General features: G+C 28.4%; 1 protein-coding gene across 3 annotated transcripts in view; it reads right to left on the bottom strand.

Annotated features, from left to right (window-relative positions):
* Nucleotides 1-27,814, bottom strand: part of dom (domino helicase) — a 209,334-nt gene that overhangs the window by 148,048 nt on the left and 33,472 nt on the right. For all 3 annotated transcript variants that reach the window (XM_075364173.1, XM_075364174.1, XM_075364175.1), the window contains 11 exons: nt 26,586-26,784; nt 24,757-25,001; nt 23,411-23,524; nt 22,490-22,592; nt 20,529-20,824; nt 16,035-16,130; nt 14,911-15,088; nt 12,729-12,866; nt 12,282-12,456; nt 10,077-10,263; nt 3,438-3,574 (listed from right to left, as the gene is read on the bottom strand). In XM_075364173.1, coding sequence (XP_075220288.1) covers nt 3,438-3,574; nt 10,077-10,263; nt 12,282-12,456; nt 12,729-12,866; nt 14,911-15,088; nt 16,035-16,130; nt 20,529-20,824; nt 22,490-22,592; nt 23,411-23,524; nt 24,757-25,001; nt 26,586-26,784 — 1,868 coding nt within the window. The remainder of the gene's footprint in view (nt 1-3,437; nt 3,575-10,076; nt 10,264-12,281; nt 12,457-12,728; nt 12,867-14,910; nt 15,089-16,034; nt 16,131-20,528; nt 20,825-22,489; nt 22,593-23,410; nt 23,525-24,756; nt 25,002-26,585; nt 26,785-27,814) is intronic.

The raw sequence follows: 27,814 nt of genomic DNA, 5'->3' as shown, positions 1-27,814 counted from the left end.
AGTAGTACACTGACTGGAATGTTGGTTGTGGCATTCGCATCAGTGGCATCCTGGCTGAGGCTTGACTGAAAGATGTCATTGCCAAGGTACTAAAGATGACCTCCAGTAAAGCCCATAAGGGCTAGGTACAAAGGGGGTGGTGTGGTGACCAAAACCATCACATGGAGGGTGTCTTCACCTATGGGGGACAGGACGTGCTAGAAATACGTCCCTTTTCATGTATTGCTGTGTTTATCCATGCTAGTTCTTTTATCCATCTAATGATCTGATTCTATTGAAGCACTTAGAAAAGAAAAAAGTAGATATAAATTCATAATTTTTAAAGGAGAAAATTTCTCATCTTTACACTTCAACCCCCATAAAGGGGAAGGGGGTGAATGTTTTAAAGTTTCAAATACAAGTGTTATTTGCTATCCCTAGAAAACTGATAAAATATCTATATAAAATATGATAAAGCATCAATCCTGCAACTGATAATAAAAAATTAATTTTTGGGGTAGACTTTCCCCTTACGTTGGTTGCCTGGTGGGTTCGTTAGACGTTGCTCAGAAATAAAGCAAAGACATCAGCTGTTGAGTAGCAATTGACCTTGACTCATTTTGTTTCATGTTGTTTTGTTATCAGAATCAATAGTTGCAAGAAATATACTGGTTCTTTTGGTAAAAGAATTAATTTTTCTCATCACTTTCATCTTTCATGAAGGTGACAAGTATATTGATTTAGTGAAGCACAATTATTCTGAAAAGTTTCGCAAAGCAGTTTGAACTCTTATCAAAAAATTTCAGGCAACAGGCTCTGTTGAAGCTGTTGATTGAAGTGGAAGACCAGAACTATATGAATAGAAGCTGCTTGATATTGTACATATATATTTTTTTCAATTCAGCTTGATGAGTCAACAGATAGAAATAAAGATGCTCATTTCATTGCCTATGTTCGATTTTGTGATGGTATGTAAGCAGTAGAACTGTATTGATTAATAATAACTGATTTAATAATAAATCACTCTTTGAATTTTGGGCAGGGTGGATGATGAGTTTTCTGCACTGAGAACAACAGCATTTCGTATACTATTACCATTTTCAAAATCCTATCTTTGCAAAACCGTTTTTTCTACCATGGCTGCTTTGAAGACAAAATATAGATCTCAACTAAATATAGAAAAAGAACTGACTATCCCACAAACACAAGAAACACATATTCTGTAAAGCCACTCTGGAGACACAGAAGAAGCCCTATCACTTTCAGGTCAGCAATTATTCTCCATAAGTGTTCATCATACTAAATAGCTTTTAAAATTTTTGACGTACTTTCATATGTTTCATTCCTACAGCATGTGCTACTGGTATAGAAGAAAGCATATGAGTTATGCAATAACACTAACTTTAAGCTCCTTTTTGACAAGTTATAAACACCAACCATGAATAACATATCCAATGTCCATTTCAGACATTAACCCCCTAACATCATAGCAGGAAGAAATAACATCTCTTCTAAAGTATTTCTGTAGATTTTCATTTCAATTTCTATATATTGAAATTTTAATATCCTTGTTTAATAAATTCCATTCTTTAAGACATGAACTAACAAGGAGTTGGTTCTGCTTGTGTGATGAGGTGAGGTTCTAATTAATATCAATTGAAGTTGAGGATTCATCAGTTAAAACTTCTGGCAATCTGAATCAGTAAATCAACAGCATTGAAGTACTGGTGTCTCATAGCTAAATGAAAATTTGGGTATACAATACTGCTTTTATTGTTGAATTGAAACCAATAACATTTGTTAAGAAAAATTAGCAGTCATCATAATAGTTAGTAGGCTCTCGCCAAATCATAGGTATGCCAAAAGGCAAATGCTCATTTTCCCTTTTAACCACTGGGTTAGTTTAACGTAGCACTTGATGCATCATGCTACATGTGGAGCCCAGGATTTATCTTGGTGTCCCATGGGACAGTCAAAATAATGTTTGTAAGCAGTTTTCAGCAGATTCGATACTGGTTTTCATTGCCTTTTTGTGGTGAATTTCTCCAGACATAACAAAAAAATATTTGTTGAATTTTTATGTGCCCGATTTTTATTTATTGTAAAATTCAAAATGTTTTAATAAATGAAAGTAAACTGAAATATTACAGAAATACTAATTATAAAAATAATTCAGTTTTAATTTGCAAATACTTAATTACTTAAAATACTTTATAAAATTGTTTCACCACGGAGTGCAAAAAAACACATGCATTCTAAGATGTCTTATCATGACAATACTTTCGTGGGATTTCACGTCCTCAGTCATGAAGATGCAGGATAAAATAAAATGCGAGTTTTAAAATAAAACCCATGTGCATAGTTTTATTTTAATGATGCATCATATTTTTAATATTTTTTTATTTTAATGTGCAATCTAATTAAATAAATTCAATCATGATGCAGGACCACAAAAGTAGTATCATGATAAAATTAAGGTAAGAAATGTCTTACACCTCTGTTGTGTTTACTGGGTAGTTTCTGATAGTAAAATTAATATATATATTTTGATACATGCAATAAAATTCATATTTAAAGCAAATTATAATATTAAAAAGCAAACTATGGTGTATCAAATAGTTCATCTTTGAAGAAAAGTCTGAGCACTTGTTCATATAAAGAAATCAGTACAGAAGGATGAACTCCGTTCCATCCTTTAAACATTTTTATTAATATTGTTGTTACATTTTTGTTTCAATTAATGATGGCTAATCACTGTACATGGACACCAAACAAAATTATTTGTTTTTATAAGTGACAATAGTTATAATCATAACAAAATCAGTTTCAAAGATTTATTAAACATCTTTTTGAATGTACTTTCCTTACCACAAAAACTAACTTATTAATATATTAACATTAACTTATAATTATTCAACAACAATAAACATCAAAAAGTTATTTCATCACAATAATTTTCCAATTAGCATATCCATGCTCCAGAATCTCTCTACATATAATACGCTCACAACTGTTATGCACTATTTATAAGATGCCATAAACACAAACCCCCCCCAAAAAAAATCTGGTAAAGCTGAAGAGAGAATTACACTCTAGGTGTGCATCAAACAGATTTAAGGAGGAAAAGAAAGCGAAAAATTGAAAAGTGCAAAAACATTAGCTAAAATTCAAATTTGTTTCACTGGCCCATTGATGTGTCCAATCACCACCAATGCACCACTGTCACCAGCTATACATATATCATTGTACACATGTACCCATCAATCATGGTAGAGCTGCGTTTTTCATGTAGACAAAATTTTTGAATGTTGACTAGTAATTTTTATAGAATAAGCAAAAAATGTTGATTCAAGAAGTAGTAAAAATCAAAACAATTTACTTAATTCCTCAACTGAGAGCATATTTTATAGAGAAACAACATAAATATAAAATACTATCTTTTAATAAATACAACTTACTTTGCTCTTGACATGAAGTCATCATACAGATACCGCTGCCTATTAGACAACCGACACATAACAACATGCTCATACTTCTTCGGTAGCTGTTTTTCAACTTCAGACTTTAATCTCCTCAAAAGAAATGGCCTCAGAACCTACAAAAGTCAGTTCAAACCTGAAGCAAGACATCATACAAATACTATTATGTACACATTTTTATACTACCTTAACGCCCTTATTACCTGAAAACTTTCACATCTTTCTTAACACAGAATGTACACTATTCAAAATAGCAAATATCCAGTAAAACTTAATGCAAAAAATAAATGCCAAATTAACATAAAGTGCACAGAATCTACTGTCATGTTTAAAACACAAATCTATTTTGCAGTACCACTTTTACCCCACACATTCTCTTGAACCATGTGTGAAAATAAAATCCTTTTTGGACATATTAGAACTTTCTTAAGAAAGCAACTTAATACAGTCAGTGCAGATTGAACTGGCAATTGAACCATTAAAATTGTACATTGGGAGAATGTTCATGACAAAACACATCAAACTCCAGGCTCCCCACAAAAGCATCCACTCCATTGCCTAGAAAAAACAATTTGGTTTGCAACTCCTTCAATAGTATCATATCAAACATGGAACACCAATCTACACAAAGTGGACCAGAGGTCTTTCCAATGGTAAGTTCCACTCCTCTGTGACTGACAACATTAATATTGAAAGAACTATCCCTGGAATTGTAAAAAAAAAAGAAGAAATTCCAGAGTTCCTTTTGCAGACAACCTTGGAGTGTATCGGCACATGATACTGCATGCATTTTACTGACCCTAGATCAGCCCTACAAATAATACAAAAACAGAGGCCAACATTCCATTTCCACACTGGAAAAAATTTATAAAATACTAGGGAGATTATCTGGAAAAAATATCACCTTCCAGTGGATATCTAGTCACTGCGGTGTTCCTGGTAAGTGTATGCAGGAAGTTAGAAGGAACTTTGTGGATACCTGGATACAGCGGTGGAGGATCAATGCATTAAGATGTTTGATTTTAAGTTTCAGAGAAAGCATTCCAAAGCAACACTGTACCAAAATGTTGCACGTTCAACTGCAATGTTTGCTGCTTGCATGAGAACTGGTCACATTGTCAGCCAGGCCTATCTGAATAGGTCTCAGTGGAGTCTTCTCACTGTTTGGCTTGTGACAAATATATATATATATATATATATATATATATATATATATATATATGTAAGTTTATTTTTTAAAAATAAAGTCTTTTCTGTTTTTCTAATCTCAATGTTTACATCAAAATGGCCCTTACTTAAAAATAAAAAACATGCCTCGTGTATTTATATATATGTGTATATGTATTCATTGTATATAACTCAACTTGATCCACCCAGGTACAGAATTGAAGTAAAATCACACACCTAATTTTTTCATAATTTCTACAATAATACTTACATGGCAACCCACCCACATAATTAGTTGTAATTCTTCTTTATAAAATGTTTATTACCAGATTAAATATTTAACTCAAAATAATAATTAAAATATAATACATATAACATATAAAATGTATTATATAAGATTTAAAAATTAAAGTTAAAAATTTTAAAGCTTAAAAATGTTCAAATCTATTATCTTTAAAAAGAAATATAAAAAGCATTAAAAATTAATATTTATTAAAATTATTGAAATTAAAAGTTACATATATAAAAATATGATGTCAATTATGATAGAATAAAATGAAATAAGATAAAAAAATATAATACTTGTTTGGCCAGCCAATACTATAGTACTGAATGAATAATTAAAATTTATGTATTATCATTATCTTTATCTGAAAATGTGCTGCCAACTATTGCCGCCCTTATAAGTGTGTCATCCTCATACTCTGCATCCAAGTACAGAATTAAATAAAGTAAAATGACACTCACCTTATTTTTTCATAATGTCTACAATAGTACTTTTGTGGCAACCCACATCATCAGTTGTAATTCTTTTTTATAAAATGTTTATTACCAAATTACATATTACAACTCAAAATAATTAATATATATATATATATATATATATATATATTAAATTAAGATTAAAAATTTAAAAAAATTTCAAATTTATAATTTTTAAAAAGAAATATAAAAAATTAATATTAATTAAAATTATTGAATTAAGTTACATATATAAAAGTATGACATCAATTATGATAAAATAAAATTAAATAGGATAAAAACAAAATATACTACTTGATTGGCTAGCCAATATTATAGTACTGTATGAATAATTAAACATTTATGTATTATTATCTTTATCTGAAAATGTGCTGCCATCTATGCCACCCTTATAAAAAATAAACCCACTTGGGTTGATCAAGTTGAGTTACATACAATAATTATTAGTACAGTGGTGATACGTATGTATTAAAGTTGGTTGGTATATACAAGCAGCTAACGAATAAAGGGACCAAACAGTTGCCTGGATAAGGAGCTCCCTATAAAGGTAAAATTACCTTACATTACTCAGGAATTGAAAGAAAAAAAACAGTAGGAATAACTGTAAAAAAAATAGTACAAAAATTACATTTTTATCTGGATAAGAGAATAATGGGTTTAATGATTGGAATGTTGCTAAAAGATCTAGTAATAGTTCACATGTAAATGCCAACGTCAGAGTTTAAAAATGAAAATATTGAAAAGATGTAAAATAACACTGAGGAGTTATTAGAAAAGTGCTGTAAAATAATTATAGGGGACTGGAATACAATCGTGAGAGAAGGCGAAGAGGGAAGGATAGTAGGAAAGTTCAGATTGGGAACATGAAATCTAAGAGGAGGCAGGTTGGTTGAATTTTGCCAAAAGAAGGATTTTTTTCAACAAATACATTATTTTAATAATAAACAAAGAAGATATACTAGGACAAGACAAACAGATTGATCTTATTTTGAGATAGATCATTTTTTGGTTGGAAATATATACAGGAATTCTGTATAAACTGGCTTCCTGGAGCTCACAAAGGAAGTGATCATATTGAAAGAAATCACACTGAAAGTGATCATACAGGAAATTGATCGTATTGTAAGTTGATCATATTGGAAGTGATGTAAATGAAAATAAGAATAAAAAGAATTCAAACTGCAATTATATAGGGGCTAGAGGTCATAGAGAGAGAAAAAGTGGGTGAAGTGCTGACAAAGACAATTATGGAGGCAAAAGGAAACATGAACCAGCAGAGAAGATGTGGTCAAGGATAAAATCATCTATGAGGGAAGGTGCAGAGAAAGGAATTTGTTTCTATGAAGGCACCTGAGCAAAGAAACCTTGAGTAACACAAGAAATGATATGAAAAATAGAATAAAAAATAAAAGAAGAATATAACATAGCGATCAATCAAAGATTGATTAAGATACATTAAAAAGAGAAACATAAAGCTAGGGGAAAGATGGCTAAAGGAAGAAAGTAAAAACATAAGAAGATTTAGAAGAGAAAAAGAAGTATGAAATGTAATCGCCACATGAGATAGAAGAAATCCTACTTATAAAATGAGAGAAATTAAAAAGAAAAATGGTATAAATGTTTATAAAAATGAGATAAATGATGGAAAAGGATATACAGAGGATCTGCATGTAGGAAGAAGGAAACAGAAAACACAAGGGTGGAGGAGAAAGGCCCACCAATTTCAAGATCTGAAATTATACAAGCTATTAAAAATATGAAAAACAGAAAAGCAACAGGCATCTATGAACTTCCAATAGAACTCTTTAGATGTTTAGAAGATGAAGGAATAGATGAAATACTCTCAATGTGCAATACAATTTATGATAAAGGAGTATGGCCAGAAGATTTTATTAAAACAAGATACCGACACCTAAAAAGGTTGAAACCAAAATGTGAAGAACATAGTACTATCAGCTTAATGTCACATGCTGCGAAAGAAAAAGCTGAGTTATTAAGAGAAGACCGATTACAAAAACTGAAGAGAATGCTGAGGAAGAGCAGTTTGGATTCAGAAAAGAAAAGAAATTAGAAAGCTATAGGACTGATCAGGATGATTGGAGAAAGATGTTTTGAAAGAGAAGGAGACTGGGCTTGTTTGATAGATATGGAAAAAGTATTTGACGGAGTACAGTAGGAAAAGTTATTTATGATTCTGAAAGAAAAGAAAGTTGATTGGAAGGATATGTGACTGATCAGAGAATTATATATGAAGCAAAAGGTAGCTATAAAAATAAATGAGAATCTCACAAATTGATTAGAATTACGCAGAGTAAGACAAGGCTTCTGTTTATCACAAACACTGTTCACCTTTATGTCAAGGAAATTTAGAAAGAAATATTGGATGGCCAAAAAGAAGTAAGCATAGGTGAAAAAAATATAAATTGTGTCAGATTTGCTGATAATCTGCTGATTGTAGCTAAAGTCACTCACTCGCACATTACAAGGAATGTTAAAAGCATTTAAGTAAAGATGAAGGAATATGAGATGAAAATAAATGAGATAAACAAGTGTTATGAAGGTGCATCAGTGGGAAAATATGATGGATGTTGTAACAACAGAAAGAAAACTTGAAAAAGATACAAATATCTTGGAGTATTACCTGAAGACTAGATGAGTAAAGAAGAGATTTAAGTGAAAATTGCAATGGCATTGGAAGCCTTTTTAGAAAGAGAAATCTATTCTGCAGCAATGTAGATCTGAACCTGAGAAAGAGATTGGTAAAATGCTATGTTTGAAGAATACTTTTGTATGGTAGTGAAACATGGATGTGGGGAAAAAGATAAGATCACGGCTTTTGAGATGTGGGTCAGGAGGAGGAGAAGATAAAATTGGTGGTCAGAATAAGTAATGTAATAGTATTAAGAGGAATAAGGAAAAGGCTAAAGTTAATAAACAACAAAGGTTAGTAAAGGTTATGATGAGACAAAAAGAAACTCATGGGACAGAAACAGATGGAGACAATAGTGGTGCCAGGGACCTGCCAACAGGCAGAATACCACATGATCATGATGACGACATTGTTATTTAACTAGTCCGACTTTAGTAAAGTTTCTAATGTCATAAGTTGTTTACAAGACCTTTACTATTTACAATTACTGATTCTGGATTTTTCCACATTTGTCAGATAACTCTCAATTTTCAAATAAGTAAGGTCACTGTTTTGAAAATTTGTTAATTCACCATCTATAAACTACTACAAAAAAAAACCTGTAAACACCTTAATGAACCAGCATCTTTAAAATTTTATTTTATACAATGTTTCTTTTTTTAAAATAAATTTCACTTATGAAAAAAGTCATTCTTATCTAAATGCAGCACACTTTTTAGTGATATAGATTTTTCTTATATTCTTCTGATTATATAAATGTATGAATAGAAAATATGTATTAAAGAAATGTATATATAGAAAGAAGAATACATCACTTTGTAAAACTTTGCTTAATTTTAATATTTGATCACTGACAAGGGTAAAAAAATACAAAATCCAATTTATGTAAACATTATCTTCCTAATTTTTGAAAATTATTTTACAGGGAAAGCAATAAAAAGTGTTGCTCTATCAATCTATCATTATTACATTCTTTCCTATGTCATTATCTAAATGTTATAAAATAAATACTTTTATTAATTTCAGATAAATAAATAGCTCAGGCAAGAAGGCAACTTGTTGCAAATGATCACATCTGACTTCCAGGAAATACAAATGTATATATAGTGAATATATTTATACAATGAGTACAGATTCTAAACAAATAAATCAAACTAATTTACTTGATAACATAATAAATATTAATAACCAAGAGAATATGTCACATCAGTAACTATACGATTAAAAGACTAACATTAATTAATTTGAGTGTTATATTCTGCCCTTCCTAGCTAGCATTTTCATTCTAACCTCATAGTTGACATTTTTCAGAGTACCTCCATTCTCAAAACTACTTGGAGGTACTCTGAAACGCATCAACTATGAGGTTAGAGTGACAATGTATGAAGGGCAGAAAATAGCACTCCAATCAATTATGATAAAATAATTTTTATAAATTAATTAATTTATATAACATAAACAACAGGGTGATATCCCTGATGCTGATAAACCATCATATTAACTATGATAGAAATCACAGAAGTTTATACCAGGATTTAAACCTAAAATTTCAATAATTCTTCACTGTGAATTTAACATTTACTGAGATTTAAATATCATAGAAATGATGCTTTTTAAATATAACACATTAAAATCTTAGTTTTCTAGTTTCATTCAATGTCATTTGCCTGCTTCATTATCTACTTCTATGAGATGTATTGTCACTTACTGCCTTGTAAAGCTATACATATCTTCACCTACTTGTTTTTATACTCTACTCATAAATAAGTATGAAAACATCATGATTGAAAAATTTATTTATCGATTAAAAATCGATAAATAAAACATTAACCACATGGAGAGATATTTCACATAACAATTCATGTATATTAATTATGTATATAGCAATTCATATAAGTTACCAAGAGACAGATATACAAATTTTAGAATGTAGACAGTCACTTTAAAGTAAACAAAAAAAGAATAGTATTTTTTTATTATTGATTCTATTAACATAAAATAAAAACAATATAATTACTAATTATTTATTTATTTATTACCTTATGTAATCTTTTAATTATGGTCTCATTGTACTCTGAATTGCCTTCTATCATCCCAGTCACTGGATTTGAAAACCATTCTTTAAATTCACGATGTGATTGAAAAACATTTGGCATCAAAAAATGCATAAGTGACCACAACTCCATTAAATTATTTTGTAATGGTGTCCCAGTCAGCAGCAACCTCCTGAAAGACAAAATAAATATATACAGTTTATGTAAAAAATAAAATACAATAAAAACCATAATGGCTAAGTTTCACTCATTATGTATTTAACCTCCAAGCCACAGACTGTCAAAACTTTCATCATGAGATATAATCTCCATAGACATAATTGACTGTGTACCTAACAAAGTTTATCACATCATTTTAGTACTGCTTTTTGTCATGAAATTATAAATATATGGGTTAACTTTTAATAAGGTTAACTTATCAGTTATCCATTATAAAAAGTGAGTATTTCAAATTTAGGATCCAAAAATAAAATCATGTTTATCTAATCAAGCAATGATAAAACAACAGTTCTGAACAGATAGACCAATCGGATTAGTGCTAATGTCACAAATCAATCTAATTTTTTTTTGCAATTCATAAAATTATACCAGATTTCTGGCAAGTTACAACACATAAAATTGTAGTTGTAAAACTTCCAGTTTAGCTAATATCAGAGTTTGATGAAAATGAAAATTAAATCTATGCTAAATAAAAATGAATTTTTTAATGTAATATATTTTAAGGCTACATTATATAAAATTTGTTTGATAAATATATTCTTGAAATAATTACCAAAACAGAAATAAACATATTTATCAACTTCATAATTTCTACATGAATCAAAACTGCTTTTCTTTCTTTAGCAATTTTATGTGAAATTTATATAAACAGAAAAAAAGGCTTACTATTAAATCATTGTTCATAATAGCAGTATAGTTCTAGCTAGCAAACTACACACCAGACTGCAAGAATACAAAAAAAAAAACAATAATAATGCTAAAATATTTTGGTTTTTCTTGGATGTCCAAAATTCCACAATATAGTAATGCAGACTGAACAATAATTATACAGAATATTGTATCCAACTCAGGATTTTTTCAGGCTAACAGAATACATTCATGCTCAATTAACACAATGCTGCTAGAATATTTACTGCTCATATATTATTCCAAAAATACTTTGTTTAAATTTTAGCATGCTGAATCTTAAATTGCATTTCCTACAAACTATACAATAACATTTATGAAATAAGGTTAACAGCCTAAACCTGCACAGTAACAAATACCTTGACAACAAGATACCTCTTTTTTATACTATCATTAAACATTCACTTTTAATTGAACTAAATTAAATCTTGTGTCATAAATTTATTGCTCTGAGAATTAAAGGCTCATGGATAATACTTCATATTTATTAATCAATTATAAACAATAGATCAATGTACTTATTATTTAGGTATTGTTGGAGCATATTGTGCCTTCATGATGAATCGTGAATGAATGAATTAGCAACATGCCATATTACATTTAACTATAATGAAAGTTTGTCATAAAATACATGATTGTTTTTCCAAGCAGTTTTTCATAAATTTAATTTTGGCTTACTGATACTTTATTACATTAAGAGGTGAGGTCAGCTTTTCTTAAACAAAGATAAAGAATTAAACTTATTTTGTTACAGATTTACTCTATCAATTAACAATTTTAAATTGAGCAGTTTAGTACAATAGAGCAGTAAAAAGAACTGCTTGAAATTATAAACCAAACCTGGTGCAGACTTTTAGGTAGCTAATGAAAATAAGTTTTGTGAAAAATATTAAAATTTTCATTACATAATACAAATGTTGAAAGGGCTAAAAATTGAACGTTTTTAAAATGTAGTGCAGCGTAAATGATAAATGAATAGTGCAAGATATAGAGATAATAAGAGTACGCAAGTATAGTTTAGTTTGTATGGGTAAATTGTATGAATGAAATTTGATAATTATCTTGGTGTGGAATATGTACAAGCAGAAATAACAGTAAAATGTTACTGAACATGAAAATCACAAACTTTTAAGTATGAATAATCCAAGGTGAATATCAAAAATATAAACAACTACATTTTTTTTACCCTGCAAGCATGTAATTTAGAGAGAAAACCCACAAAAAATACTTGCTATCCATAATGACAAGAAAACTACTAAAAATAATTTGAAAAATTAAGTTAACCTTTGAGTCTGAAAATTCAAAAGGAGCTGCCATCTTTGCGATTTAAAATTTTTTATGTTCTGAGCTTCATCTAATATAAGGTACTTCCACTTTTTTCTTCTAAAACTTTGATGATCTTGTATAACTAGTTTGTACGATGTAATGCAAACATGGAATGCATTTGTTTTTGTCCAACCTGCAAAATAACAATTTCATCAACTGTAACATACAAAAATATGTCAAACAATTTCAATCTATCATGGAATAAGCAGTATTTTAAAATTAAATATCTTATGAGCATTGCCAATCAACTAATTTATAAATCCCATTAAAAGAAATAACACAAAATAAAAATATTATCAAATATAAAATCTCAGGATATAAAAACTCAAGCAAAAAATAATAAAATCAAGAAAAATACAGTATTCCCTTTTGTACTACTTTTTTTTTAGAAGTCTTTCATCTTACCAGTTCTTTTTAATCGCCTTTCTTTCTGTGAACCATAATACGTCAATATTTTAAAACCAGGACACCATTTCTTTAATTCCATTTCCCAATTTAACATCACAGATGTAGGCACAACGATCAGGTGAGGACCCCAATTTCCTGAAAACACATCTTAATAATAAGTTTAATTCTAGACATAAAAAAATAAAACTTCTATTAGCTATTAATAAATGAAAATTACCAATTGAATGAGAATAAAAAATAGGTTACCAGCATTATTATATATTACTGGTACACAAAATAAAGTTCATAATTTTGTTATAATTGAAACTTAAATGTTAAAAGAATACCCAAATATTAAATTACAAATTGTAATATTACAATAGTATTAGCATTAGTTAATACATATTTATATTTAAATTCTATTAAAATAAACCACATAGTAGAAAATATTGGGATAAGGCATTTTACCTTCATTTTTCCATCAAAGTACTTCTGTAAGATCCTACAACCTCAGTCATTATTGAAATAATTTTGTTATTGCATAAGAAAAATTTAAAAGGAGAAATACTAAAATAATGAAAAATGCATAATGACTTATACAATAATAGAATTATTTCAATCATCACGGAGGATGCGAGATCTGCAAAAGAACTTTTATGGAAAAATTAAGGTAGTTATGTCTCAACTCATTATCTGTATTAGGTGGTTTATTTTAACAGAATTTTAATATAATTAAACAGTTTAGAGAAATAATATGAATCTTAAAAATACTAATTTCAATAAAATAAAAAGGATATTTTATCTATTTTACTAATGAGATATCCTGCCTTCATTGATTATGAAAAGGCTTTTGTTAGGATTAAAAGGCTACTTCTGTGGAATATTATGAATAAATAAAAAATCTGAATCATCTCATAGAAGTTGTTAAGAGCACGTATTATAACATAATAATATGGTTGGATGTGAGAAGAGAGCTGTCTGAAGAAATTTATATTAATCAGGGAGTAAGCCAAGGCTGCAGTGTATCTTCTGCATTTTTTAATACACATATATTGATAATATTGTCAGGAAGTAGAATGTTGTCAGTAAATCTGGGGATTGAGATTCACGATATATTTTTAAATACAATGCTGTTTGCTGGTAATCAAATTATAATTCAGCAGAATGAGTACAAACTTAAAGATCTGTGTTTACACTACAATATGTTTGTTCCCTATATAATATGAAGCTCTCAATATAGAAGAGAAAAATTATGGCTTTCTGGGGAAAATATCCATTTTGTACAAGATAGTTTTAGACAGTAAGATATTAGAACAGATTTTCATTTTCGTTATCTTGGATGACACATAACATATGATGCTGATCAAGATATTGATCAGAAATTAAATAAGTTTCAGTTAATTTATGGAACACAATACAAAATACATATACAAAGAAAACAAGAAAAAACCCAACTGATATTTTGCAAAACAATGGCTGTATCTGTTTTGTTGTATGGTTCAGATGTGAGTTCCTAGTAAAAGAAATTTAAACAATATTCAAACATAAGAAATGCATTTTCTGAGATCAGTGGAAGGGGCATTATTCTAGTCTAGATAAACTCTTTAATGAAGACATCCAAAAGGAATTGGGTATTTTTAAATTAGACAAGCAACATAGATCGATTTAAATCAAAACACAGAAAGATGGCTGGCACATCTAGAAAGAATGCTGAATTGAACCAAGGAAGAGTGGGAATATAAACCAGCAGGACAGAGAGATGTTGGGAGACCAACATGTTGGTGATTCAAAATTGTGGATAAATTAATTTTTTGAGGCCAGAAAAGGCGATTTGCCTATCAAGAACTAATGTAATACCATATAATGCAGACTTCTACATATTACCCACATTATTTGTTGAATGAACAACATATTAATCAGACTTCTTTATTCAATAAAATGTACATTTTAACTCTTTATTCACACTAAGAAATAACAAAATACCAACTACTTTTATAAACTATTGTGTGTGTGTGTATATATATATATATATATATATATATATATATATATATATATATATATATATATGTGTGTGTGTGTGTGTGTGTGTGTGTATGTGTGTGTGTGTGTGTGGGTGGGTGGGTGCGCATGCATGCATGCATAAATGTGTGAGTGTATTGCATATAAAAAAAAAGTGCACATTCATTATAAGAATTACCTTTTTCACAAGCCAAGTGAGCTAGAAGTGATATGGTTTGAATTGTCTTGCCTAAACCCATTTCATCTGCTAAAATGCCATTTAATTTTCGATCGTGCATAGTCACTAACCAATCTAGACCTATATGTTGGTATTCACGTAATGTATGCTTCAAAAGGAATGGAATTTTTGTAACAACCTGTTAAATACACCACATTTTTATTATAATAAAGAAAACAATTAATTAGAAAAATTAAATCACACATAAAAATAATTAATTTAATAAAATAATTTATATGAACTGTAACAAAAATAGGCGAAGTAACTCTACCTATACAGATAATCTTCCTATGCCACCTTACACATTTTTTATTATTTTCATTACATCACTACTATGTCTATATTCATATGTTATATACTATACATGTCTTTTGTTTTAATAAAGATAAAGGTTTATTAGTATTCATCTAACAATTCTCTTATAAATAATTATTCAAAATGTTCTACCAAATATGAAGGCTCTACCAAAAATCTTCTGCATTAATAACATTTTAAATTTAACCAATCATTATCTACTGATTATACAATTTTTAAACCAATAAATATAGTCAGTTCAAATTTTTACTTCTCAGCATTCTATTTTTGGTTCTGCTACATCCCATCATCCTTTTTAATCAGTTTTTCTGTAGATTCATTAAGTTCAGAATCAACATTAGTGTATTTTGGATGTTGTGTAGTAATTTTGTGGATTGATATAAAAGCAACATTATCATGTACTTATGTGAAAAAAAATTTTGTTATGACAGATGCATTATGGCAACTGTATCTTTCATACCATTAGGTCAAATAACCTGTATATTTTCATTCTTTTTTAAATATGTTGTAAAGGTAGATAACAAATGGCCTTGGGGTTTTCTGTAAATCATTTTGACAACAGAATTTTTATTTGAAATTAGTATCATTAAATTGAAATGAGAAGAGATACAACATTTAATTATAAATTTATTTCAGAAGCAAGAGAAAATAGATTTTTCCTATGTGAAAATTTTCTTCATAGCCATACTTCATTTGAAATCCATTTACACAAAAATACACCCATTAAATTATAATACAATAAAGAATAATGACAATATCAAAATACTTACACTAGTCGATGATAATGTGTTTCCAGTAGGTTGTATGCTTTCTGCTAGTGCAGCAACATCATTAATTTCCTTATCTGTTGTCTCTTTATCAGTCATCTTAAAAAGATGAAAAAAAGAAAAGAAGTTAATTATAACAACACACAATAAACCATATTTTAATTTTAAAAATCGTTTAACATAATTCTTCATTTCTATGTTGATTAAGTACTGTTTACCTTTCTTAGCTTCATTCTTTTATTATATGTTGATTTCAGAACCACTCATTGTCAAAACTTATTGTATTAGTACTTTTAGATGTCTGTTAATTTTTATATAGAGTTTAGTCAATACCTTTTACACCTCTGACAACATTTCTTATCTGGCCTTCTTGTTTATTTGCTATTAATGATTATACTTTTTAATTTTATCTATTTCCTGTTTTCAATAAACTGAGGTTCTTGAAAAGAACATCTGCTTGAGGTTCTTTTCAAGAACTTAAATATATTCAAAACAAGAAATAGATAAATAAAATTAAAAGATAAGTATAACCATTATGTCTTCAAACTTCTGCATACCTAAAAGCATGATAACCGGTCACCATTATGTTGGAAATATTAATCCGTACTAAAACTACAAAAGATAAATTTTATGGTGCAGTTCATCAAAAGGTAGGTTAATCAAAATAAAAAAATAATAAACATTATACATTATTAACATTAACATTATACATTTTCAAAAACAAAACCATGAAGGATTTACACTCTCTTCAATATTATTTATCATAAATCCTAGCACATAAAATTGAGCTTCATAGAAATTTTGGATGATTTAAAGACAAATCCATTATATAAGTAGAATTAAATTATTACAATGATTATAAATTTAAGTTATATTTGTCACTTAATTCAGTAATTTGGCAATAACAGCAAGTAATTTAACTAATACAAACACACACAGTAAAATTCCTGAGGATAGACATTGTTAACATAACTATTACTGTTAAGTTTCTATTTTTTTAGTTAATAAGACATTTTCTCTATATAATTTATGTAATATTTTAAATAATGAGTATTGAAAGTATAATTTTTTATATTTTTTATTAAAAGTTGCAGATTTTGTAAAAAACTAAACAGTAATAAATCAAGAACTGAGTATTACGTTAATGAAAACTTTTAACTGTGATAGGCAGAAAATGGCATTATTTTAAAAAATATTTTGTTCAAATATGCACTACGTAATCATCCACATGTTGTCCTGAATTAGAGGACCTGAATTAGAGAACTAGACAGCAAAATGGGTATACAAACCTGGCTGAATATTAAAAAAAATTTTTGTTCTTGCATAAAAATTGAGTTACTCTTTAAGTAAACTCACAGAAATCACACACTACAAAAACTTATCTTACAATGAAAAATCATTTTCAGTCTATAGTTCATTTTATCTAGATAAGCTTTGAACTCATGTAAGAGTTACAGTGTCAAGCCCAAAAGTCAAAGACTTCAGAAGAAACAGATAATCTGCTTTTTATTGCTTCTAGTCAAAAGTAAATTCTTCCTTTTCTGTGAAATATTAGTGTTAAAAAAAATTATATTATCCACCCTGAACAAAGAATTTAATCTTTTTCTTAAAACTCATGGATTATGATCATCATACACACACTACAGTTCATTTAACAGTTCATCGTATTTATAAACCCTATCTCATAAGCTAAGGTTTTAATTCAGTGACATAAGGGAAAACATCAACCACAAAACCAATCCTAAAAAATTATAAAATATTCAAGAAATTTGACATGCATCTAACAGTAGCAGAAAAAGGGCAATTTCCACTATCAAATGTCACCATAATTTTTCCTTTGTTCAAAATGGGTTCAAATAAGGGCTGAAAATTGTTATTTTTCTACTTAGCACAGCATGATTGATGAAAATGCAATAGTAAGGGAAATTTTTTTTTCCCATTTTTCCAACTATCTTATTTGCACCTGACGTAGCACAAGCCTCAATTTACTAGTGATCCAGTATTTTCAATGTCTTTGACAAAATAAATCAATCTTTGAGTTAAGCAATGCTGAAATCCAATTAAACATGATTTCCCCTGCTATTCTTAATGTACAGGTATGAGTCTGATAATAATTCCTCAACAAATCTCTCAGAAAAAAAAAATATTAGCAGTTGTTCCAATCTGTAATGACCATAGATTTAACAATTAAATAAAAACTACTCCGTGAAAGATCAATTACAAATTAATCACCAACATTACTGTACAGTTCTTGGCAACAACAAGCAGCAATGATAATAGAATTTTTTTTCATCTATTTGCCATTTCCTCACCTTCCATAACTTATTTCAATTATGCAATCCCTGATGACCTCAGCATAAATAAACATCCTTTTCCAGCACATAAACTAAGAAACCTGTTTTTTTCTTCAACTGTACTTGTTCCAAGTACCACTGGACGGACTTGGGTATATGAGGTGTGATCAAAGAATAACAAAAATTTTTTTTAATTCTCTGCTTTATATTTTTGACTGAATTAATCTTTTTCCCCATACAATAGAACTATTTATAAAAAAAATATCAATGTTTTCAGTTATTCGACATTTAGTTCAAATTTAGCAACCACGTAATGAGGGTGTATTTTAGAATAGAAATTTATTTTGTTTGAAAATGATGCAGTAAGGGTTTTCCATTAAATTTTGCAATAAAAATAATAATAGTAAAGAAAAAAGTGCAGTGAAATGGTGACGATATTGCAGAAGTCTTTTGGTAAGGATGTTATGCTGACAAAAAGGTTTACAAGTGGTACACAAATGGTTTCTAGAAGGCAGTGAAAATGACAAATGGATTAGATATGGTAGCACATCAATCAAAACCAATTAAAATATAGACAAAATAAAGCACACTGTGATCAATAATTGTCTAATCATTACTGGAAAATTAATGAAGAGGTGGAAATCTGTTATGGCTTGTGTGAAACAATTTTGACCAACATTTTGGCTATGACAACAATAGCAGGAAAATTTGTTATAAAACTGTTGAATTTTCAACAAAAACATTGCTGAATAATTTTTAGCTGACATTGCTGATAACTCAGAATTACTCAAATATGTAATAACAGGTGACAAAACTTAAGTATACAGTTATGATGTTGAAGTGAAGGTAAAATCATCCCTATGAAGGCTTCCTGAAGAACCAGCACCAAAAAAAGCATGCCACGTTCGATCAAACATTAAAGTTCTTTTGATTGTTTTTTTAATGGAGTTATCAATTATGAATTTTTACCACAGGTTGTATGGTTAACAAACAGTATTACTTAGAAGTTTTATACAGTTCATATTGAGACAATCAATTGACTACAAATGTGGGGAGAAACAATCCTTGGATTTTGCATCATGGTAACACTCCACCCACATTTAACGTTTAATTATTTACACAAAAATTACACCATACTGATGCCACAGCCTTCACATTCTTCAGAAATGGCACCCTGCATGTTTTTTCGTATTCCCAGTGATTAAGAGAACATTAAAAGAAAACAACTAGTAATGATAAATGAAATAAGGAAAAAATTGCTAAGTGAAATTAAGGCTACACGAAAAAATGCTATATATATATATATATATATATATATATATTTGCATTTGGTTCACAAATGTTTTAAGAATTGGAAGAAACAGTGGTGTGTATCGGGATACTTTTGAAGTGAAAGAAACATTATATAAAAATAGATTTAAATTCCTTTTGATAAAAATTAAAATCCTCATTATTTTATCACATTTCAAACTAAATCTGTGAACTAAATATACTGTTTATTTTATTTTGCTTTAATAACAATTCTGGTGAAAACTTGCGATGAAAAATTTTAGGCATAGTTTTCATACCGTATTTTAAATTATTACATAATCTAATAACTTAAATTAACTCTTTACAAATTAGAAACATTGGCTTACTTGAAGACACTAAGATAAAACAAAATTGATCAGTCCAATCTATCTTGTTTTGTTTTCTGTATCTAAACAACCTATTACTTAACGACATTACTTTATGTTGTGAAGTTCTAACAAAAATTAAAAAAGCATCACTTGTTCATTATCAAATAAGTATTTTTATAGCCTCAGGTGATAAATTGGACAATTCTGCAGAGGTATACAATAACTCAAATCAACACTATGGAATTAATAGTTGATGCATTAAGCAACAAGAAATTAATTTGAATGTTAAGAAGTCCCTTGATAGTGTGAAGCAACAGCATTACTACCCAAAAGACCTTTGATCACACCATACCTTGTGGGCACAAGAGGAACTGCCAATAAACCTCCTCTTTAAAGCAGGAAATTTATCTCAACTTACATGAAAGATTTACATTACGTTTTACAGTTAACTTAAAATGTAAAAGCAGTAACCATAAACAAACAATAACTACACTACAGATAATCAAAAAATTGAAATCCAAAAATCAATTACATAAACATTAAAAAAATAACACCATTTTATCAAAATAAAAACAAGTTCTCACCTCCTTCTGAGACATAGAGGTAGATGAATCTTCATTCAAAAGAGTGCTGAGATCTGGTTCTTGTTCACTACCACTAACAATACTGTCACTATCTACTTCCTCATCTTCCTGATCTTCATCTTCATCACCTTCATGTTCCTCATCTTCTTCCTCTTCCACTTCTTCTTCATCGTCCTCCACATCATCTTCTATTTCCTCTTCTGCTGCTTTATCATCTTCCTCCTCACAATCATCACTGTCTACTTCCATACCCCCTTCAATAATATCATCATTCTTTTTCTCATCTACTTCCATATCTGTAACATTATAAATTTTTCTTAATAAACTGTCATTTTAATTACAGACAATAATTGAGATGTTTGAAGGATGTTCAAGGTTTGGAAGATTAAAGAGCTTTTACAGATCAAATATAATACAATTTTTGTTGTTAAGACAATTAATTACTATTATCTTTTCTGCTGAGATCACTATAGTTTCTATCTTTAGTACTACCTACCTTTCTTAGCTTCATTTTTTTATCACTTGTTGATGCATTTAGGACAACTACTCCATTGTCAAAACTTATTGTACTGGTACTTTTAAGTATCTGTAAGATAGCGGTAATATCATAACAATGTACTGGTATTTTTAAATAGTGTCAATAGCAAAACGCTTCAACAAGCAATAAAAATATGAAGCTAAGAAAGGTAAGCAGTACGAAACATAGGAACTAATATAATACACTTATCTCCAACATAAGAGCTGTAAAAGGATCAAGCTATAACTATAAAAGCAATTTCATCCCACAACTAGATATACACACAGAAAATATTACTCAGTTTTTTGTCCAGCTCTGAAAAAAAGCTTAAATAAAATTTATATTTTTTTTTTACAAACAGCAAACGAATTGAAATAAAAATTCCATTCACATAAAATTCTATATTTTTTTAACTTTTAAAATCAATGAAACAGCAAATGAGATTTGGTAAAAAAAAATTTATTGGTAAGTGAATAAATAAAAATATTACTTTAAGAACTGTCCCATCAAGATACACAATGCAATTAGGCAAATTATGTTAAGCTGGTAAACCAAATAGGAACATTCAGAAAGGCTGACCAGCACTTTGTACATATTGTTTCTACACACCAAAATGGGCATCTGATAAACCTCAACACTAAGAATAATAATGCTAAAAATAATATAGTAATGATAATAATAATAACATATAAAAGATATTGCTTAATTATTCACGTTCCAGAACATTATCTGTTTTTAATAAAACATTGTTTACATTATAATCTGCGTTTTATTAATCTAACATAAAAAAATTAAAGCCTGATTTATGTTCCAGTATAAAACAAGATTCTTTGTGGGTTTTTATTATCACCCCTTGATTCTGAAAACTTCCAACTTGTATACTATTTGTATTTAGTACAAAATATTACCATACACTATTATTATAGGTCATTAAGACATCGATAATACAATTCTTAGTGTTATTAGCGTTGTTGAAAACAGTGGGTCATCACAAAAGAATGGTGGGGTTTCAGTAGCTCAGATAAAGCATTAGGGACAGTTGAGAAATTATGCCAGTAGCACTGAAAGCCTAACCTGAAAAGTTTTGTTAACAGCCATTTTAACCACTGTATCAGTCTATATTTTTTCTGCAGTGTGTTTCTTTGTGTAGTGTTTTCTATTCAACAAAAAGCCTGTGGTATACCCAATTAAAATTGATATTAGTTTAATGCATTTCAACACACACATGAAAAGAGTGTGACAAATTGTTACGGTAGATTACTTGAGAAAATAAAAACACAACTAGGTATTTTTATTTTTAATTCATGTTTTAAACCTACTGTTCTCTTTTATGATAATGCAGTTACATCTATTTATTTTCTTTCTGTATAATAAATTCAATAAATTTTTATTTTCCTTTATCTTGAATTAATTTTTCATCTTATTTGACTTCAGATATACATACCTTCAACATCACCATCATCATGATGATTTGAATTTACTGCCGGAGGCTCAGAGCCTGCACCATATTTTGCTATTAATTCATCTATACTCATTTCCCCTTCGGCCTGTAAAAAAAAATAATCTGATAACAATGTGACTAAAAGTTACTAACTAACATATTTCTTTAGATTATAAATAGATAAAATGTTATATGTGATCAACCCTTTAAACTTCATATTGAAAACTGGAAGTTTAAATGTAGTAACATTAAAAGGCCAATCATTTTACTAAACCAACACAGAAAATAAAATGTGATATGAACTGTTACACACCACGCATTTACTTTTTCTTGACATTTAAACTGATAAATATAAATCGTAAAATTGAGCTTAAAAAAGATCAGGTTTCAGCTTCAATATAATCATAGATTCTATATGTTCAGGTTAGCAGTTCCTTCTAGGAGAAGAAAGGCCATGCTTCTCATAATGACTAACACAACAAAAGGATTAACTAAATTATAAACTAACAAGTTGAAATATTCAAAACAGCAGGTATTCTCTACAATTAAAACTGTTTGTAACCAGTCAACTGATATTTAGGACCAAATCTGCAAAATGAAATATTTTCTTGTTATTAATTTTATACTGTGTAATTTACAATTTACTTCTTTCCAAGAAGTTTATCCAGCCACTAATTTAATAATTTCCCAAAACATAGCTAATCAATTCTAGTATGCTGCAGTAGATTAAAATAATAAAACAAACCAAGATAGTAACATCAGTATATATTTTCTAAGAACACATGAAAAATAAACTAATAAGAGTTATCTATTCCAGTTTCTAAAAATGTTAACGTTTAACAAAATTAATTTAATTTAGTAAATTTTCAGCAAATTAGTTTTTCACGTTTTATATATATATATAAAGTTTGTGAATTTAAATACCTTTAAATCATCCAACTCTTGCTGATGATCCACTTTTCCCTCTGTTTTTTCTTGTTCCTGTATTGTCTCTTCATCATCTGAACTGTCTTTATCAGACACTCGAAATTCCTCATCCTGTGAAATAAGATAATGAAACAAATTTTCAATTTTTTCTTTTAAATATGAAAATTTTTAAATTTCACTTTGTTTAAAATTACAAGGTAGAAGAGTTAACATTAATCTCAAAATTAACTTTTACTTTATTTTTTTTTCAGAATTGACATTTTGTGGATACTGCCATCAGACTAACAATATCTAAAAAAGTATTGTAACAATAAATTACGCAAAAAAGCAACTTGATCGTAAAATAGTTCCAACCAAATTGTCAACTGTTCATAGCAATGGATGTTGTGTGAATTGCACATTACCTAATCCCCACCAATGTTACTCATTAAGGTGATGGAATATACCACCATGTTTTTTGTTTGCACCTAGAATATTTTCAATTATAAATTGTAGTATCCAAAAAACACAAAAATTAATCAAATTTACCTCTAGGTTACTTACAAATTTAGACCCACAGTCAACATAATCAACAAACACAATATTTCAAAATACAGAGTGCCTAACTCCAAATTAGTTGAGATTCTGGAAAGGGGGAAAAAGATAAAAAATGTTTTTTAACAATAAATCATTAAGAACTTTAATAAAAAAATTTGTTCTTTCCATAATTAAAGTATTGGAACTTTTAACTTATAACTTTTTCCCGTGCTTCTGAAACTTCACAAACTGCAGTACCTAAAATCATAGATTTGCAAAATGATTTTAAAACATTGCAGCTAATGTTTCATACAAAAATTTCGATTTAGAAAGGAGTACATCATAAAAATGCTTGCAGAAAAATTAGATTAATTTTATTCTTATCTTTTCTCCAGGAGGTGGTATTCATTTCAAAAACCTTAAATATGGATTAACCATTCAAGACCAATTAGGAATTAGATGTAATATTTTTTCTCTATTACCAAATAAATGCATTATTTTACAAAAGTCATCTCAATAGTAATTCACACTGCACAAATACTAAATTGGTCTCCATTTACTAATCTCAAAGCCTCTCCATCTCACTTCCATTAACTAAATTAAAAGTCATCTCCAATCTCCACAGTAGAATAGCAGCATTTCCATCTTTCAAACAGAAGTTTCCTTGTTTGAACCTGATTAGGCTTTGTATTTTCTATACACTATAAAAACCTCCTTTCTATAATTCCATTCACAAGCTCTAACCTTTATGATGAATTAAATCTAAAAAAAATTAATATTTCATTAATCATCCAACATGAAAATCAAGTCTGAAAAATCCATATTACCTCTCCAGTTGGTGATGGTGTTCTAGAATGTGATGATGAAGGAGAATCAATTTGTATAGTTTCCCTATGGTCAAGATAATCTTTAAGAAGTTCTTCTAGAGGTAACTGAGACTCTTGTTCCAACATTTTAACCTCTTCACTATGATCTACTTCTTTCTCTCCATTTGCTTCAGCCATTTCTTCAGCCTCAGCCTTTTCAATTGTCTCTTCATCATCACTTGAGGAGCCTTCAGGTTCAAATTCAACTGTTTTAAACAAATAAAAATATATATTCATATCAAACAGTAAACAATCATAATTTATATAAATGCCAACAGTTTTTGTTACACTTACATCTTTTCAAGTTCTTTTATGTAGTTATAGAGGTCCCAAAAAAATTAAGGAATCGGTTCATTTAGCAACCAAAAACTACATCCAAACTGAAATGCATAATCAGCCAGCCAACTTTGCAAAATTCATCAAGGTTTTAGAAATCATTTTCTTTCAGAAATGCTGTGAAAATATAAAATTGTACTTTTCTAATTTATTTTACTTCTAATTTTTGTTTCTAATTTATTAATTAATATATTTAAAATTTTAGAATCTTTATGTAACTGAATTTTCTTTCCTGTTTCAATTACATAAAATGCAAATGACTACTGAAAGTATAATTTCATTACAAAAAAATTGTTAAGTTCAACTTAAAATCATAATGAATGCAGAAACCAAAGATTTTAATGAGTTTTTCTGTTATATACCTCTGAAAAGTGAAAATTAAATTTTTTTAAACTGAAAATTAAACAATTATAAATAGAAAGTAATTGATCGATTTGATTCATATTATTTTTCAGAAATCTTAAGATCTCTTACGGTTATCGATCTGGAGACCATTTATGTTAATTTTTTCAACATGAATACAATGTTGTACTACAGATAAGGTAAATTATAGAAAAAACATTTATAAAAGTTTAGCATAAAAAGAATACACATAAAAATAAAACAATTTTTCAATTACATCATCTGCAATAAACAAACAAGAGTTAAACTAGGGTGAATGTAAAAATTTATTGTTAAAAAATACAGTGAAAAAAAAGAAAGCAATGCAAAATCAAGAAAATTTTCATACAAACTTCAAGTATGAGTGGTTTTATCTTTAATAGTAATCAATAAATACTATATTTTTGTGTTCACCAATTATTATAGTTGCAGTTTTAAATATAATTTGACTTAAGAATTTAAACAACTGGTTCTCGGAAAATGAAAAAATTATTATAACTATAAACTTAATTATTAAATTCAGCATAATTAACTATTCAAAATGTTCCTCCTGGATAGTTTATGAAAAGTAGATAAAACATACAGTATCAAAAAAGAAACTCTGCTAAAGCATTAATTAAGGTTGTAAACAAGTTAAAATTCATTCAAAATTCTACTAATTAAGTCGCATCTTTAATTAACTATTACTTAATTACAGAAGATTCTATGAGTTATATCAGCTACCTGTTGTAGTTGAAGTTTCACATTTAACAGTAGGTTGTGGATACAATATTCAAAGCAAGTATTGTATTTTCTTCATAAAAAATACCAATAATTTGATATATAAGTTGAAAATATAATAATATAATATAATAAAAAATATATAATATAATGGCTGAGAAACAATGATTTTTAAGAGATGGGATAGACAGAAATGTTAAACAGAAGTTTTTAGTTCAGTAAGCCAAGACTAAAAAATTAGAATTTTTTATCATGTAAAATGCTTTAATCTATTTTACACAACTAAACTATTTATTAACACATTTGAATTCCTCAAATACCTGTTAAATATTTGTATAGCACACTTAACTCACCATCAGAAGTATTAAGATGCCTAGTAGGTGAGGTTACACGTGAAGATCCTAAACTGTGTTGACCACTTTCAGTCTTGTTCATACTTTCAGCAACTAATGATGAATATTTCTCAGTCTGATCAACAATAAAACTAAGATGTTGATCTAGCGCTTTCTTCCTCTTTTCCTCTAATCTTGTTTGCTGTTTATATTCCACTAACTAAAAAAAAAAAATAGACAAGTTATAGAGATAAATCATAATGGTTTTTCTAAAGTCGATACTTATAAGACCCATATTCCTCTGTACCAATATATTGTATTTTTATAATCAAAAACAAACTTGAACAACCAAGTACAGAATTACAAAGTAAATGAAATGACACCTTATTTTTTTATTCCAAAAGCACTTTTGCGGATCCCGCATCATCAGTTGTACTTAAGATATATATATATATATATATATATATATATATATATATATATAAAATTATGTATCAAACAATTTTTTTTTCTGAATTAAAATTAAAATGACTCAGTAATGTAACATTGGCTGACCAGGTTATATAGTATAAATATATATATAAAATTTTAATCTTTTAATTTTAATTTTAAAAAAAATTATGTTTGATATGTAATTTTAAATAAATATATCTTATAAACAACTAATGATGTGGGATCCCAGGAAAGTCTTTTGGAATAAAAAAATAACATGTAATTTCATTTACTTTGTAATTCTGTACTTGGGTTGTTAAAGTTTGTTTTTGATTATAAAAATACAAATACTAACATCTTTAACATTTTCTTTATTCATCAACAATTTATAAAACATTTGTACAGCAGCACTTTTTAGGAATCTTTATGAACAATTATAAATAATTTCAAAAAAATCCTTAGATGTAGTGGTAATGTCTAATTTTAAGGCAATCCTGTTACTTCTCCATTCAAACACCACATTTCTTATTGTGCAACTGACCAAAAGTATTGCTGATAACCTTCACACACGCATATACCAGAGCACAGATATTCATATTAACATTTTTAGTACAACCTTCATAAAAAAAAAAGGACTAGCCAAATTTTGTCAGCCACAGCACCTCAATAAATTCACACGTTTTTAAAATTGTTATATAACTATTTTTATAAACAATCATTGAACGTGACATGATATGATTTGATTCATATTATCTTCAAGTATCCACATTTATAGCAGAGCTTTCTTCACTTCAAATAGCTACCTGTTGGCAGCTCCA

The sequence above is a fragment of the Lycorma delicatula genome, chromosome 4, assembly GCF_047948215.1.
Source record: "Lycorma delicatula isolate Av1 chromosome 4, ASM4794821v1, whole genome shotgun sequence".
Classification (NCBI taxonomy): Eukaryota; Metazoa; Arthropoda; class Insecta; order Hemiptera; family Fulgoridae; genus Lycorma; species Lycorma delicatula.
This window is presented reverse-complemented; position numbering and strand designations above follow the sequence as displayed.